At 50.0% G+C, this 14,137-nt stretch overlaps 1 protein-coding gene across 1 annotated transcript; it reads right to left on the reverse strand.

Annotated features, from left to right (window-relative positions):
- Positions 1–1,155: 1,155 nt before the first annotated feature.
- On the reverse strand, positions 1,156–12,264 carry H3-3A (H3.3 histone A). The gene is made up of 4 exons (XM_069768405.1): positions 11,912–12,264; positions 10,477–10,631; positions 7,401–7,554; positions 1,156–2,157 (listed from the first exon to the last, which is right to left on the reverse strand). The coding sequence occupies exons 2-4, from the start codon at positions 10,602–10,604 to the stop codon at positions 2,029–2,031; spliced, it is 411 nt and encodes a 136-aa protein (XP_069624506.1). The 5' UTR covers positions 10,605–10,631; positions 11,912–12,264; the 3' UTR covers positions 1,156–2,028.
- Between the last annotated feature and the right edge of the window lie 1,873 nt (positions 12,265–14,137).

Below are 14,137 nucleotides of genomic sequence, written 5' to 3' on the forward strand. Positions count from 1 at the left end.
GTTACAGACATGCTCATACTGGGCCTCCCGATTCATGTATATGCCCGAATTATATTACACAAACAGTATATACAAAGAGGCAACTGCACACACCTTGAATGGCCTGCAGCCTCCATAGCATGGGACTCCAACTTTTTGTTATTTATTTTTTTCTTACCTTGAGAGCCACACTCCGCTCAGAGATGGTCACGGTCTGTGAGATGGTCTGCTGTGTAATTCAGTACCAATTAAATTAATGATCTAAGTCACCTACAGGTTGTGGAAATTTTTTGGACATTAATGTGCCAGCTATGCGGATATTTTAAATCTGTAGTATGTACATTTTTTGTGATGGAATTAATTGCAGTCTTCTGTCTTGCGATGCAAAGGCTAAAAATCTCAATGAAACGTGCATATTTGGTTGCTGAAACGCAGCAGAAATTTTCAGGAAATGCAAAATACTAAGGGTTCCAGCACCCAACCCCTTACAAAATGCCATGGGTTCGAGCACCCACCCCCTTACAAAATACTAAGGGTTCGAGCACCCATCCTCTCCCTTACAAAGTGCACCCCCTTAGAGTGTGAGGAGGGTCAGAGTGCCCCCATTACAGAGTTATATGGATACGAGTGCCCCCCTTACAGGGCGATAAGGGTCTGTGTCTCCCCTTACAGAATGATAATGGTCAGTGTACCCCCATGGATGGCTCACAGACACCATCCAGAGTGATGAGGGTCAGAGTGCCACTCCTTACAAATAAATCAGGGTCCATAAAGTAGCAATATCTTGAGTGCCCCTTATAAAGAAAACATTCCTGAGAGCCCCCTCATCAACAATAAATGCCCCCGTGGACACAGATACAGTTGAGTGACACTCACCTGAGCAGACAATGTTTTGCAAGCAACTGGCCGGGGACCCCTGATCTATTGAAAGCCAGAGGACCACCCCTGTGTGCACTATAATAGCAGTTATGAGCAGCTGTCTCCCCATCGCCATTAATTATTTAAACTACAATAAAAGCAAAAGAAAATATATAAAAATATATAAAATCTCTTAAGGACCTTCTTATCTGGGCGTAGCACTGCGCCCTTTAAATGAAAGCTTCATTTACCCATCGCTGCCAGGTTCTACATTCCTCGTTATATGAATAAAATAAAAAAATTCCCAAAAACCAGAAGTAGCTTAATGTCTTTTAATAGCAAACTTACAGGACAGCACAGAAGACAGACAACATTAAAAACATGTAGCTGAATGTAGGACGACTCCATTAGAAAAAAAAAAAAAATAAGAGTGAATGGATGGAATTTCTCTACATGGTAAAAATGCTACAAACACTTAGGTCGCCATCAATAAGAGTTTTACTCATTAAGAAGAAAAAAAAATAAATTCCAAAATGCTGGCATTGTCCAGAAAAATAAAAACAAACTAAAAATGCTTTATTTGCAATTTTTCCTACAAAGTTGACATGATGTTACATCGATGAATGAGCTTCTGTAGGGTATATAGAAAACGTGCCCAACATCCTTACACTGTGGAGGCGGCCATTTTGTGGGCCGAGCAGAGGAAAGCAGCCATTTTACGGAGGGCAGCACCAGTGTTTATGAAACAAATCCACTTCAACAAGAACCAAAGAGACGCCACGGAGGCGCGAGGCATGTCCTCACCTCACGTCAATGAAGGGTCTCGGGTTCCTGTTGAATTTCAGGCTGACTGTGAAATTCAGCTCATAAAATGGCTGCCTAGGCAGTGTTAAGGGTGACGGATACACGGTGAATGTAGGATGTCACCCCGCTTTCGAGAAGGAAAAAAAAAAAAAAAAGGATAAAATAAAATGGAAGAAGTTTGCCCACACTTGAACCTGTCCCCTACATTTCCATTCACAACCATATATTTAGGTACCTTTGTAACCCCATGGAGAAAAAAAATATATATCTAACGCTCAAACTACCAATTACAAGGAAGAAGAGATTTATTTTTTTTGTTTTTTTTGTTTTTGTTTTCGGATTTGTAGATAACAAGATAGGAATTTTCGGGGTATGTTTTTGTTTTTTTTAAGCGCGTTCTCCGCGTATGCGGCGTGCTAGCTGGATGTCTTTTGGCATAATCGTGACGCGTTTGGCGTGGATGGCGCACAAGTTGGTGTCTTCAAACAGGCCGACCAGGTAAGCCTCGCTAGCCTCCTAAAGACAAAAGGGGACAAACATCAGTCAGGCTAATACACAGAACAATGCTCTATAATAAAGCAATAATAGACAGGAACATAAAACGATTATTTGCAGGTATTTGTTACGGCGGTGATGTGGTCGGAAGCTCAGCACCAGTTTCTGATCATACTTTGTTCCAGCTGCGCTCCCGAGTAATCCACTCCCCCCACCCCCATCCTGGTTTCCTTAATATCCCCCCCAAACACCCAGCTGAAACAGTTGCTGATGTCGGCAGCCCACCTCCTGCAAGAGTCCATTCACTATCGCACTTTCTGCAACCATGACTGTTACACCCCTGATTAAAATTCAGGTTATACTGAGTTTTATCTCACAAAACTACACATCAAGCCGGACTGCTCCCCATGCTCTAGGATCGTGTTCCTCATATACGGTCCTCTAAAGCCACCAACAAGTGAGGTTTTCAACATTTCCTTAGTATTTCCCAGGTGATGGAATTCTCGCCAATCCAGGTGATTTAAAGGGAACCTGTCACCCCAAAAATCACAGGTGAGGTAAGCCCACCGGCATCAGGGGCTTATCTACAGCATTCTGTAATGCTGTAGATAAGCCCCCGATGTTACCTGAAAGAGGAGAAAGACGTTATATTATACTCACCCAGGGGCGGTCCCGCTGCTGGTCCGGTCGGATGGGCGTCTCTCGTCCGCTGCGGCGCCTCCCATCTTCATTACAAGACGTCCTCTTCTTGTCTTCACGCTGCGGCTCCGGCGCAGGTGTACTTTATCTCCCTGTTGAGGGCACAACAAAGTACTGCAGTGCGCAGGCGCCGGAAAGGTCAGAGAGGTCCGACTCCTGCGCACTGCAGTACTTTGCTCTGCCCTCAACAGGGCAGACAAATACGCCTGCGCCGGAGCTGAAAATCAGAAGAGGACGTCTTGTAATGAAGATGGGAGGCGCCGCAGCGGACCAGAGACACCCATCCGACCGGAACAGCAGCGGGACCGCCCCTGGGTGAGTATAATATAACGTCTTTTTCTCCTCTTTCAGGTAACATCAGGGGCTTATCTACAGCATTACAGAATGCTGTAGATAAGCCCCTGATGCCGGTGGGCTTCCCTCACCCGCGATTTTCGGGGTGACAGGTTCCCTTTAACTATCACCTGGGAAATACTAAGGAAATTCTGAAAACATGACCAGTTGGTGGCTCTAGAGGATCGGAGTTTGGGGACACTACACTGCTCTAGGACATGATGCCTGCAGATTGGATGGCAACTTCATGGTGACGTGTTCTCTTTAATTATGCAAAACGGCATAAATGCACGCCCCTGAGGATCCTGTGAGTCACACCCTCTTTCTAAAAACCACAACCATTTCCAATAAATAAAAAAAGAGCCATACCTCAAAAGGAATGGTGAATTGAGAAAAAAAAAAAAACACTACATAAACTGGATTAAATCGGGAACAGAAGGACTGAAAATATGATAAAAAAAAAAAAAACACACACCAAAAGTTAACACAAGCAGCACAAAACCTTTATTTAAGCAATGTGTCCTTTTCTGATTATACATTTGCTTGAAAAAGGGAGTTTTTTTTGCCTTTTCTTTAAAGCGGCACAAATTTTTTGAACCAGAAGTGGATTTTAAACAACAAAAAAAACAACTCTGCCCCCTAGAGGATATGCGTGGCAGTGCCACCGACAGCTCGCGAGGATGGAGATTTTATACAATGGTGTTATTTTGAAGCTAAAGTATTAGCCTGACCCTGAAAAAATATAGATTTTAAAATTGGCAAGTAAACAATCCACTTCACCGTCGCGTGAAGTTATCTGCTCGGAAGAACTTGAGTAATTATTTTCATTATTATGCTCATCTGTTTGGCACGGGGAGAATTTAACAACTAATTATTCTGCTGAATTGCTTACATAGTCAATGGATGAGGCTCCACGGATAATTAAAGAGATGGAAAATTGAATGAGAATGGTCTTATGTGTAAAGACGCGTTCCAGAGATATAAAAAGAACTACAATTCACATCCTATTAGTGCATATGGATGTTATGGACGTCCTCTACCTGATATCCCCCTCTATAAGCCACACAAGCCAGTGGCTCTGGCAAAAACAGCCAATGCCCACACTGTACTAACACATTTCTCCTGCAGTGGCCACTTCTCTTCCCCAAGAGGACAGGAGGGCCGAGCCAGTGACAACCAGCAGATCGTCGGAGGACACAGGGGCCAACCCAGTGACAACCAGCAGATCGTGGGAAGACACAGGGGCCGGCCTAGTGACAACCAGCAGATCGTGGGAAGACACAGGGGCCGGCCTAGTGACAACCAGCAGATCGTGGGAAGACACAGGGGCCGGCCTAGTGACAACCAGCAGATCGTGGGAAGACACAGGGGCCGGCCTAGTGACAACCAGCAGATCGTGGGAAGACACAGGGGCCGGCCTAGTGACAACCAGCAGATCGTGGGAGGACACAGGGGCCGGCCTAGTGACAACCAGCAGATCGTGGGAGGACACAGGGGCCGGCCTAGTGACAACCAGCATATCGTGGGAGGACACAGGGGCCGGCCTAGTGACAACCAGCATATCGTGGGAGGACACAGGGGCCGGCCTAGTGACAACCAGCAGATCGTGGGAGGACACAGGGGCCGGCCTAGTGACAACCAGCAGATCGTGGGAGGACACAGGGGCCGGCCTAGTGACAACCAGCAGATCGTGGGAGGACACAGGGGCCGGCCTAGTGACAACCAGCAGATCGTGGGAGGACACAGGGGCCGGCCTAGTGACAACCAGCAGATCGTGGGAGGACACAGGGGCCGGCCTAGTGACAACCAGCAGATCGTGGGAGGACACAGGGGCCGGCCTAGTGACAACCAGCAGATCGTGGGAGGACACAGGGGCCGGCCTAGTGACAACCAGCAGATCGTGGGAGGACACAGGGGCCGGCCTAGTGACAACCAGCAGATCGTGGGAGGACACAGGGGCCGGCCTAGTGACAACCAGCAGATCGTGGGAGGACACAGGGGCCGGCCTAGTGACAACCAGCAGATCGTGTGAAGACACAGGAGCCAACCCAGTGACAACCAGATCGTCGGAGGACACAGGGGCCGGCCCAGTGACAACCAGCAGATCATCGGAAGACAGGAGGGCCGAGCCAGTGGCAACCAGCAGATCGTCGGAGGACAGGAGGGCCGAGCCAGTGGCAACCAGAAGATCGTCGGAGGACACAGGGGCCGGCCCAGTGACAACCGGCAGATCGTGGGAGGACACAGGGGCCGGCCCAGTGACAACCTGCAGATCGTCGGAGGACAGGAAGGCCGAGCCAGTGGCAACCAGAAGATCAGAGGATAGAGGGGCCGGGCCAGGTGCAACCAGCAGATCGTCGGAGTACAGAGGGGCCGGGCCAGGTGCAACCAGCAGATCGGAGGACACAGGGGCCGGCCCAGTGACAACCAGCAGATCGGAGGACACAGGGGCCGGCCCAGTGACAACCGGCAGATCGTGGGAGGACACAGGGGCCGGCCCAGTGACAACCTGCAGATCGTCGGAGGACACAGGGGCCGGACCAGTGACAACCAGCAGATCAGAGGATAGAGGGGCCGGGCCAGGTGCAACCAGCAGATCGTCGGAGTACAGAGGGGCCGGGCCAGGTGCAACCAGCAGATCGAAGGACAGAGGGGCCGGCCCAGTTGAAACCAACTAATTATTGTACAAAAAAAATATTTTAAATAGGGGCAATCATGGTATAGTCTGCAGTGCCTATGACATGTGTTTGACCAACATCTGCAACATTTGTTTTGCCCAAGAAAAATTAACACTGCAGCCATTTGCTACTACTAAGTTTCTATGTTCGGGTCTGAGGCTCTGCCTCCCTGTGGCTGCGGGAAGGAGGTTGTCGTGAATATCAATCCGCTGAGCGGAGTCCTGCACAATGTGCAGAGAAGGTTCTCGCTTCACAGAAAAACGCCCCGGGCTATTTTAATAAAATCCAAAATATAGAAGGGCTGAAATGAAAAAGCCGCACACTGCAGACAATTTACAAGTGTAACTTATACGATGCAAGCAGCAGGTTGGGTTATTACATTACTGCTGCAAAATAAGCTATGGATCCAGGAGCCAATCAGCATGCAATAATCTTGTTAAAACAACAGTAGCACATAGTTGCCCGAGTGAGAAAATATTAGAAGGGAATAGTCCTATCACAGCCGATAAGGATGGCTCTGACTTCCAGGACCCCTGCAAACAGGGAAGGATGAGGCCAGAGGCCATTACAAGAGAAACTAGTATTCCATGCCTTTTACATCTATCATATGACAATAACTTAGTAATATACTCCAGAGCTGCGCTCACTGTTCTGCTGGTGCAGTCACTGTGTGATATTCATTAGTGAATGTGACACCTCTACAACAAGCACTACAAAAATTATCTGATCTTGGTCAAGCCATCAGGGATGTTTCTCCGGCTTCTTGATTGATCCAATGAACCAGCAGAACTGTGACAACAGCTCTGAAGCATAATGCATGTTCTAATTCAAAACAGGCAAAACAAAAAGTTGCTTGATTTTTGCAGAATATAGATAGACTCAAGTGCTGAAACAGTGGAGGATTGAACGTAAAGGGAACCTGTCACCCCGCCCCCCAGGCATTTGTCACTAAAAGAGCCACCTTGTGCTGCACTAATGCTGCATTCTGTCAAGGTGGCTCTTAGTTCTGGTCCCTGCCAACGCTGCAATAATCGCTTCTATGATGTGCCCCTCACACCTCGAATTTGGCAGGGGGGCAGGTCTTCCCCCCCCGACACACACGCACCACAACCGTCACTCATGGCCTCTGCTTGCCGGGCACCGCCTCCTCTTCATTCATTAGCGTTCCCGGCGCCTGCGCTGTAAGTTCGAAAGAACTTACAATGCAGGCGTCGGAAACGCTAAAGAAGGAAGAGGAGGCGGCGCCCGGAGGCCCTGAGTGACGGCTGTGGCCCGACTGTGTCGGGGGGAAAGACCTGCCCCCCTGCCAAATTCGAGGTATGAGGGGCATATCACAGAGGCGATTATTGCAGCGTTGGCAGGGACTAGAACTAAAAGAGCCACCTTGACAGAATGCAGCATTAGTGCAGCACAAGGTGGCTCTTTTAGTTACAAATGCCTTGGGAGGGGGGGGGGGGGGTGACGGGTTCCCTTTAACCAGAACCTGTATAAAAAAAAATAAATAAAAAAAAAAAGTGCAGGGGGGGGGGGGAATGTGGAAGTTTACAAACTTACCTGCAAAGCACCGATAGCAGCGCTCTGGAAGCGCAAGTCTGTTTTAAAGTCCTGAGCGATTTCACGGACCAGACGCTGGAACGGGAGTTTGCGAATCAGCAACTCCGTGGACTTCTGGTAACGTCTGATCTCACGAAGAGCGACAGTACCCGGCCTTAAAGACAACAAGGGAAAATGAGTGTGAAATCACAGCATGTGGTGCGCAAACTGCAGAGTCAAACAACTCCTAATACACTTCACTTCTTATTAAAGAGCCTGGCTTCTGTCAGAGAACTTAGAACATTGAAAAATTGCTAACACAAAAAAGAACAGAAAAACAAACAAACAAACAAAAAAAACATGGCCACTTTATTCTACAAACAGCGCCTCCCTTGTCCGGTGGTTGGGCCTGGTATTGCAGATCAGCTTAATAGAATTGAATGGGACTGAGCTGCAATACCAAACCCAACCTGTGGAGGGGAGTGGTACCTTTACTTTTATTTTTTATTCTTCACAACCCCTTTAAGGAGGCAAATTTGTGCAGAATAAATAGGGTACAAGCGTTTCAGGGGAATTTTAGGGCCTGTGTTACAACGGCATTATCCCGGAAAACTGAACGAGACAGTTATGTGAATGATTTAGAGGTCCTGGGGCCAATATCAACCTATTCTGCTGTCCTCTGTGTGAACATGAGGAAGAACACCAATTCTGGACAGTACATGACTTGTAGCCTGCATTTCATCACTTTTCCCATCTGCGGACTCTGATTTTCAGTTGTCTCTGAGTTAGTGGAGTGAAGATGCCTGCCATACACAGGGCACACAGACATGAGGGATTCTTGTTCTATGATGCACATATTCTGAAGCAGCAGCATGGAGGACATTATACAGCAGTACTGAGCAGTGTAGCTGTGATTCCAACACTGGGGTGAGAAACACTTACTAGAAAGCCTCAGCACCGTTAGTCTGTAGGAGGCACCAACTCAGCTGTAATCTGATCCCTCAGTGATCTGACAACATAGGTTAAACAAGTAATTTTTTTATGTGGGCAGAAATGGCATTGCACCAATGCACTGATAGAATGAACGCCATTGACGGCACCAATAGGTGAAGCAAACCTTCACTTGTGTGACCAGAACTGTCTGCTCAGTCTCTGAATGGATAGGAATGCACCAATTCAGTGACAGCAAGCAGAGATCTTCTTTCCAATAAAGCATTAACATGGAAGAGTTGAAGCTCCCAGCACTCAGCCCATCAGCAGCCGAGTCCCTTCATAGATTCGCTGCTCTGCAGGCAGATTACACAGACTGAGCTCTGCTGGACAGACCCAGCGATATAAACATGGCTTCCCTAGATGAAGAAAATGGGAGTGAAGGTTTCCTGCCTCATGGAGGATGGGTGTCACTGACTGCAGCGATAATAGGACCATAGACCCTGCGCTACTGCCAATATGACCACCATAAACGTCAAAGTACATCAGCTAAATGTACAGAACACTAAGGATCAATATAGTAATGTCAGAGCTATAACCGGACAGGAAACAACTAGATGCACTCACTATGTACATTACTGATCCTGAGTTACCTCCTGTATTATACTCCAGAGCTGCACTCACTATTCTGCTGGAACAGTCACTATGTACATACATTACATTACTGATCCTGAGTTACCTCCTGTATTATACTCCAGAGCTGCACTCACTATTCTGCTGGTACAGTCACTGTGTACATACATTACATTACTGATCCTGAGTTACCTCCTGTATTATACCCCAGAGCTGCACTCATTCTGCTGGTGCAGTCACTATGTACATACATTACATTACTGATCCTGAGTTACATCCTGTATTTTACCCCAGAGCTGCACTCACTATTCTGCTGGTGCAGTCACTGTGTACATACATTACTGATCTTGAGTTACATCGTGCACACGATCTGGGCAGAAAATAAGAAAACAGTGACTTGTACATGTTCCAACTAAACTTTCTTGAAAGAGTGCAGCTCTGGGGTATAATACAGGATGTAACTCAGGATCAGTAATGTAATGTATGTACACAGTGACTGCACCAGCAGAATAGTGAGTGCAGCTCTGGAGTATAATACAGGATGTAGCTCAGGATCAGTAATGTAATGTATGTACACAGTGACTGCACCAGCAGAATAGTGAGTGCAGCTCTGCAGTATAATACAGCCAAATAATGCAATACATGTAAAAAAAAAAGTCTGTAGGTTATAATGTGATGAAAATAAAACTAAATATATGCAAAGGTATTCCAACTACAAAGCTTGGATTGGACAGAAATATAATTCAGACATAAGCAGTATAATTATGGTCGTGTCACTTTACCGGTAACTTCCTCCAGCATCTAACAAGTTAAAGCAGGATCAAGTCTAAGCAAGTCTAAAGCAGGATCAAGTCTAAGCAGCCGGAACGCCCCTGCCCTCTAGCGGCCGCTCTGTGGAAGTACAATCAATGTGTGCCGGAGAAGACGGGCACCGTGCCAACATCAACGGACCGGGGAAACGAGTGAGAGCAACGACCTCCCCGCCCCCAACCTATCCGTGCAAGACATCCAAAGGACGCTCCACATCACAGGCGATTAGAGACTAACACACCCAACTGACACCAATGCACTCTGCTTAATCTATGCACAAATTATATATATTAAAAAAAAAAAATGCCCCAAAACACCCAAAAATGATAATTAAAAAAAAAATATATAGATCAGCAATAAGCTAAATGAATGATGCACATTTGCATCTTCCCACGGTGCTTCTGCAATCCAGGAAGAGAAGGGCCCCCTCTTTTCTTTTTAACCCTTTAATGTCCCCCCTAAATCAACGCACCGAGCAGAGCTCGCCACCAGAAGCATGCATGCAAAATAAAATACGCATAAACATTTGCACAAACTTAAAAATATAAATAGATCAAAATGTAAAATCATTTCTAATGCAACCGGTCATTAATGCAATCAATGCAACAAAACGTGTTCGTTTTTGTTTTATTAAAATAGGAGCGATCTGTGCGGATTTTCGGTTTGCATTGATTGAGTTGGTGCACGCATGCGCAGCGATCAGCCTTGTTTTGTTTTTTTTTACCTGTAACGATGTGGTTTCTTCACCCCTCCAGTAGAGGGCGCGCTCTTCCTTGCTGCTTTAGTCGCCAGCTGCTTCCTGGGGGCTTTTCCACCGGTGGATTTACGGGCTGTCTGCTTGGTACGAGCCATGGTGTAGACAACAGAGGAGTCCTAAACCTGTTCATCCACCCCCCAGAGGAAGGAGGAGGAGGAAGGGGCAGAAACAGAAGAGCAGATTATTTAGTGGCAGGAATAAACACTCGTCTGCAGCTTTGCGCCACATCCCATTCACCTAACATGACCGGTTTTTAAACTGTGGCGCTGCACGGTCCTGATCTCCTCCTCCCATCATCATTGACAAAAACAATCAGAAAAAATGGGGGGCAGCAACTGCACTGACCCCAAAATAAACCCCCTCCCCCAATAAAGAGATCCTGGGTGCAGTATAAAGACCCCCAATACTGATTGCCCCCCAGATAAAAGGACTGCCAGATGTACAGTCAAAGCAATTAATTAACTAAAGCGTAGCCCCCCTACAAAAAATAAAAAGCCCCCCCCCCCCTAATGAGAACAAAGCCCCCAAAATACTGCGGGTGCAGATCCCAGCCACCCCTTCTGGAAGGGCAAAATACAGGGCAATGCCACTTTGCAGCCACCCCTCCCCCATCAGTCAGGTCCCAGCTGCTGCAAAATCATCCAGGTACTAGGAGACCCCCCAATAAACACCCAGCAGTCAGCATCTGGGGGTCTGGGCACTGCACTTTGGGGGGTGCAGGGGTGGAACGTGGGGGAAGCAGTGAGCGGGGGCTGGAAGCTGCGGCGCCTCCTGAACGTTCCAAACTGATAGAATGTAACAATCTCCAGCGGATACAATGTAGCAAGCGGCGCGCGGGGAAATAACCCCCCGAGGGGGGGCAGAGAGGGGCAGGGGGGTGTGGGGAGAAAGGGGAGCCCAAAAATAGCGAGTGCCCCCCAGTCCCGGAGCCCGGGTGCCCTGTGCTCGGTGTGGCAGCCGCTACAGGGAAATAAACATGGTGACCACACTGAGGAAGACAAGATGGTGAAGCTCAGCAACTGGGGAGCACGGGGACATTGGGGGGCATTTTGCATCGGTTTTTAGGCACTTTCCTCCACAGTAAAGAGCCCAGGGGAAGCCCAACCTGTTAGAGAGGGGTGTCAGGGGGAGCTTGGTGCTGGTCTGGGGGGGCAGCAGCTGCAGGATTGGGGGATTTTGTCGAATAAAGGAGCCCCCGGTAGTGAGGAGGGAAAGCAGGGCAGGCAGCTCCTTGTCTGAGGCAGGGGGCAGCGGCACTCTCCGGCTTTGCAGCCCCAAAAAGTTTGTATGGGGGGTCGGGAGGGGGCTGGGGGGAGCCCGGGCAGGGGGGGCAGTGCTCGGGGGTCGGTTTCGGGAGCTTTGTGTCCGGTTTGGGGTCAGGGAATTGCAACTAAAAACTTACCTTCCCCGCGAGCTGAGAGAGCACAGGCTGCTGGCTGCAAACACAATTGAAAAATGGCTGACATTGGTGTGTCCCACAAGCCCTGCTGAGAAGCTGCCTCACCGAGCGGCGGCCAATCAGGCACAATGGAGGGAAGGCCCAGCCGGAGAGAGTGTGTACAAACACAAAGACATGCTCCTGCTGCACACTACTCCTGCCTGACACACGAGGACCACCGCACACTACTCCTGCCTCAGCCTGACACACGAGGACCGCACACTACTCCTGCCTGACACACGAGGACCGCACACTACTCCTGCCTGACACACGAGGACCGCACACTACTCCTGCCTGACACACGAGGACCGCACACTACTCCTGCCTGACACACGAGGACCGCACACTACTCCTGCCTGACACACGAGGACCGCACACTACTCCTGCCTGACACACGAGGACCGCACACTACTCCTGCCTGACACACGAGGACCGCACACTACTCCTGCCTGACACACGAGGACCGCACACTACTCCTGCCTGACACACGAGGACCGCACACTACTCCTGCCTGACACACGAGGACCGCACACTACTCCTGCCTGACACACGAGGACCGCACACTACTCCTGCCTGACACACGAGGACCGCACACTACTCCTGCCTGACACACGAGGACCGCACACTACTCCTGCCTGACACACGAGGACCGCACACTACTCCTGCCTGACACACGAGGACCGCACACTACTCCTGCCTGACACACGAGGACCGCACACTACTCCTGCCTGACACACGAGGACCGCACACTACTCCTGCCTCAGCCTGACACACGAGGACCGCACACTACTCCTGCCTGACACACGAGGACCGCACACTACTCCTGCCTCAGCCTGACACACGAGGACCGCACACTACTCCTGCCTGACACACGAGGACCGCACACTACTCCTGCCTGACACACGAGGACCGCACACTACTCCTGCCTGACACACGAGGACCGCACACTACTCCTGCCTGACACACGAGGACCGCACACTACTCCTGCCTGACACACGAGGACCGCACACTACTCCTGCCTGACACACGAGGACTGCACACTACTCCTGCCTGACACACGAGGACCGCACACTACTCCTGCCTGACACACGAGGACCGCACACTACTCCTGCCTGACACACGAGGACCGCACACTACTCCTGCCTGACACACGAGGACCGCACACTACTCCTGCCTGACACACGAGGACCGCACACTACTCCTGCCTGACACACGAGGACCGCACACTACTCCTGCCTCAGCCTGACACACGAGGACCGCACACTACTCCTGCCTGACACACGAGGACCGCACACTACTCCTGCCTCAGCCTGACACACGAGGACCGCACACTACTCCTGCCTGACACACGAGGACCGCACACTACTCCTGCCTCAGCCTGACACACGAGGACCGCACACTACTCCTGCCTGACACACGAGGACCGCACACTACTCCTGCCTGACACACGAGGACCGCACACTACTCCTGCCTGACACACGAGGACCGCACACTACTCCTGCCTGACACACGAGGACCGCACACTACTCCTGCCTGACACACGAGGACCGCACACTACTCCTGCCTGACACACGAGGACCGCACACTACTCCTGCCTGACACACGAGGACCGCACACTACTCCTGCCTGACACACGAGGACCGCACACTACTCCTGCCTGACACACGAGGACCGCACACTACTCCTGCCTGACACACGAGGACCGCACACTACTCCTGCCTGACACACGAGGACCGCACACTACTCCTGCCTGACACACGAGGACCGCACACTACTCCTGCCTGACACACGAGGACCGCACACTACTCCTGCCTGACACACGAGGACCGCACACTACTCCTGCCTGACACACGAGGACCGCACACTACTCCTGCCTGACACACGAGGACCGCACACTACTCCTGCCTGACACACGAGGACCGCACACTACTCCTGCCTGACACACGAGGACCGCACACTACTCCTGCCTGACACAGGAGGACCGCACACTACTCCTGCCTGACACACGAGGACCGCACACTACTCCTGCCTGACACACGAGGACCGCACACTACTCCTGCCTGACACACGAGGACCGCACACTACTCCTGCCTGACACACGAGGACTGCACACTACTCCTGCCTGACACATGAGGACCGCACACTACTCCTGCCTGACACACGAGGACCGCACACTACTCCTGCCTGACA

Source organism: Ranitomeya imitator, chromosome 5, assembly GCF_032444005.1.
Source record: "Ranitomeya imitator isolate aRanImi1 chromosome 5, aRanImi1.pri, whole genome shotgun sequence".
Classification (NCBI taxonomy): domain Eukaryota; kingdom Metazoa; phylum Chordata; class Amphibia; order Anura; family Dendrobatidae; genus Ranitomeya; species Ranitomeya imitator.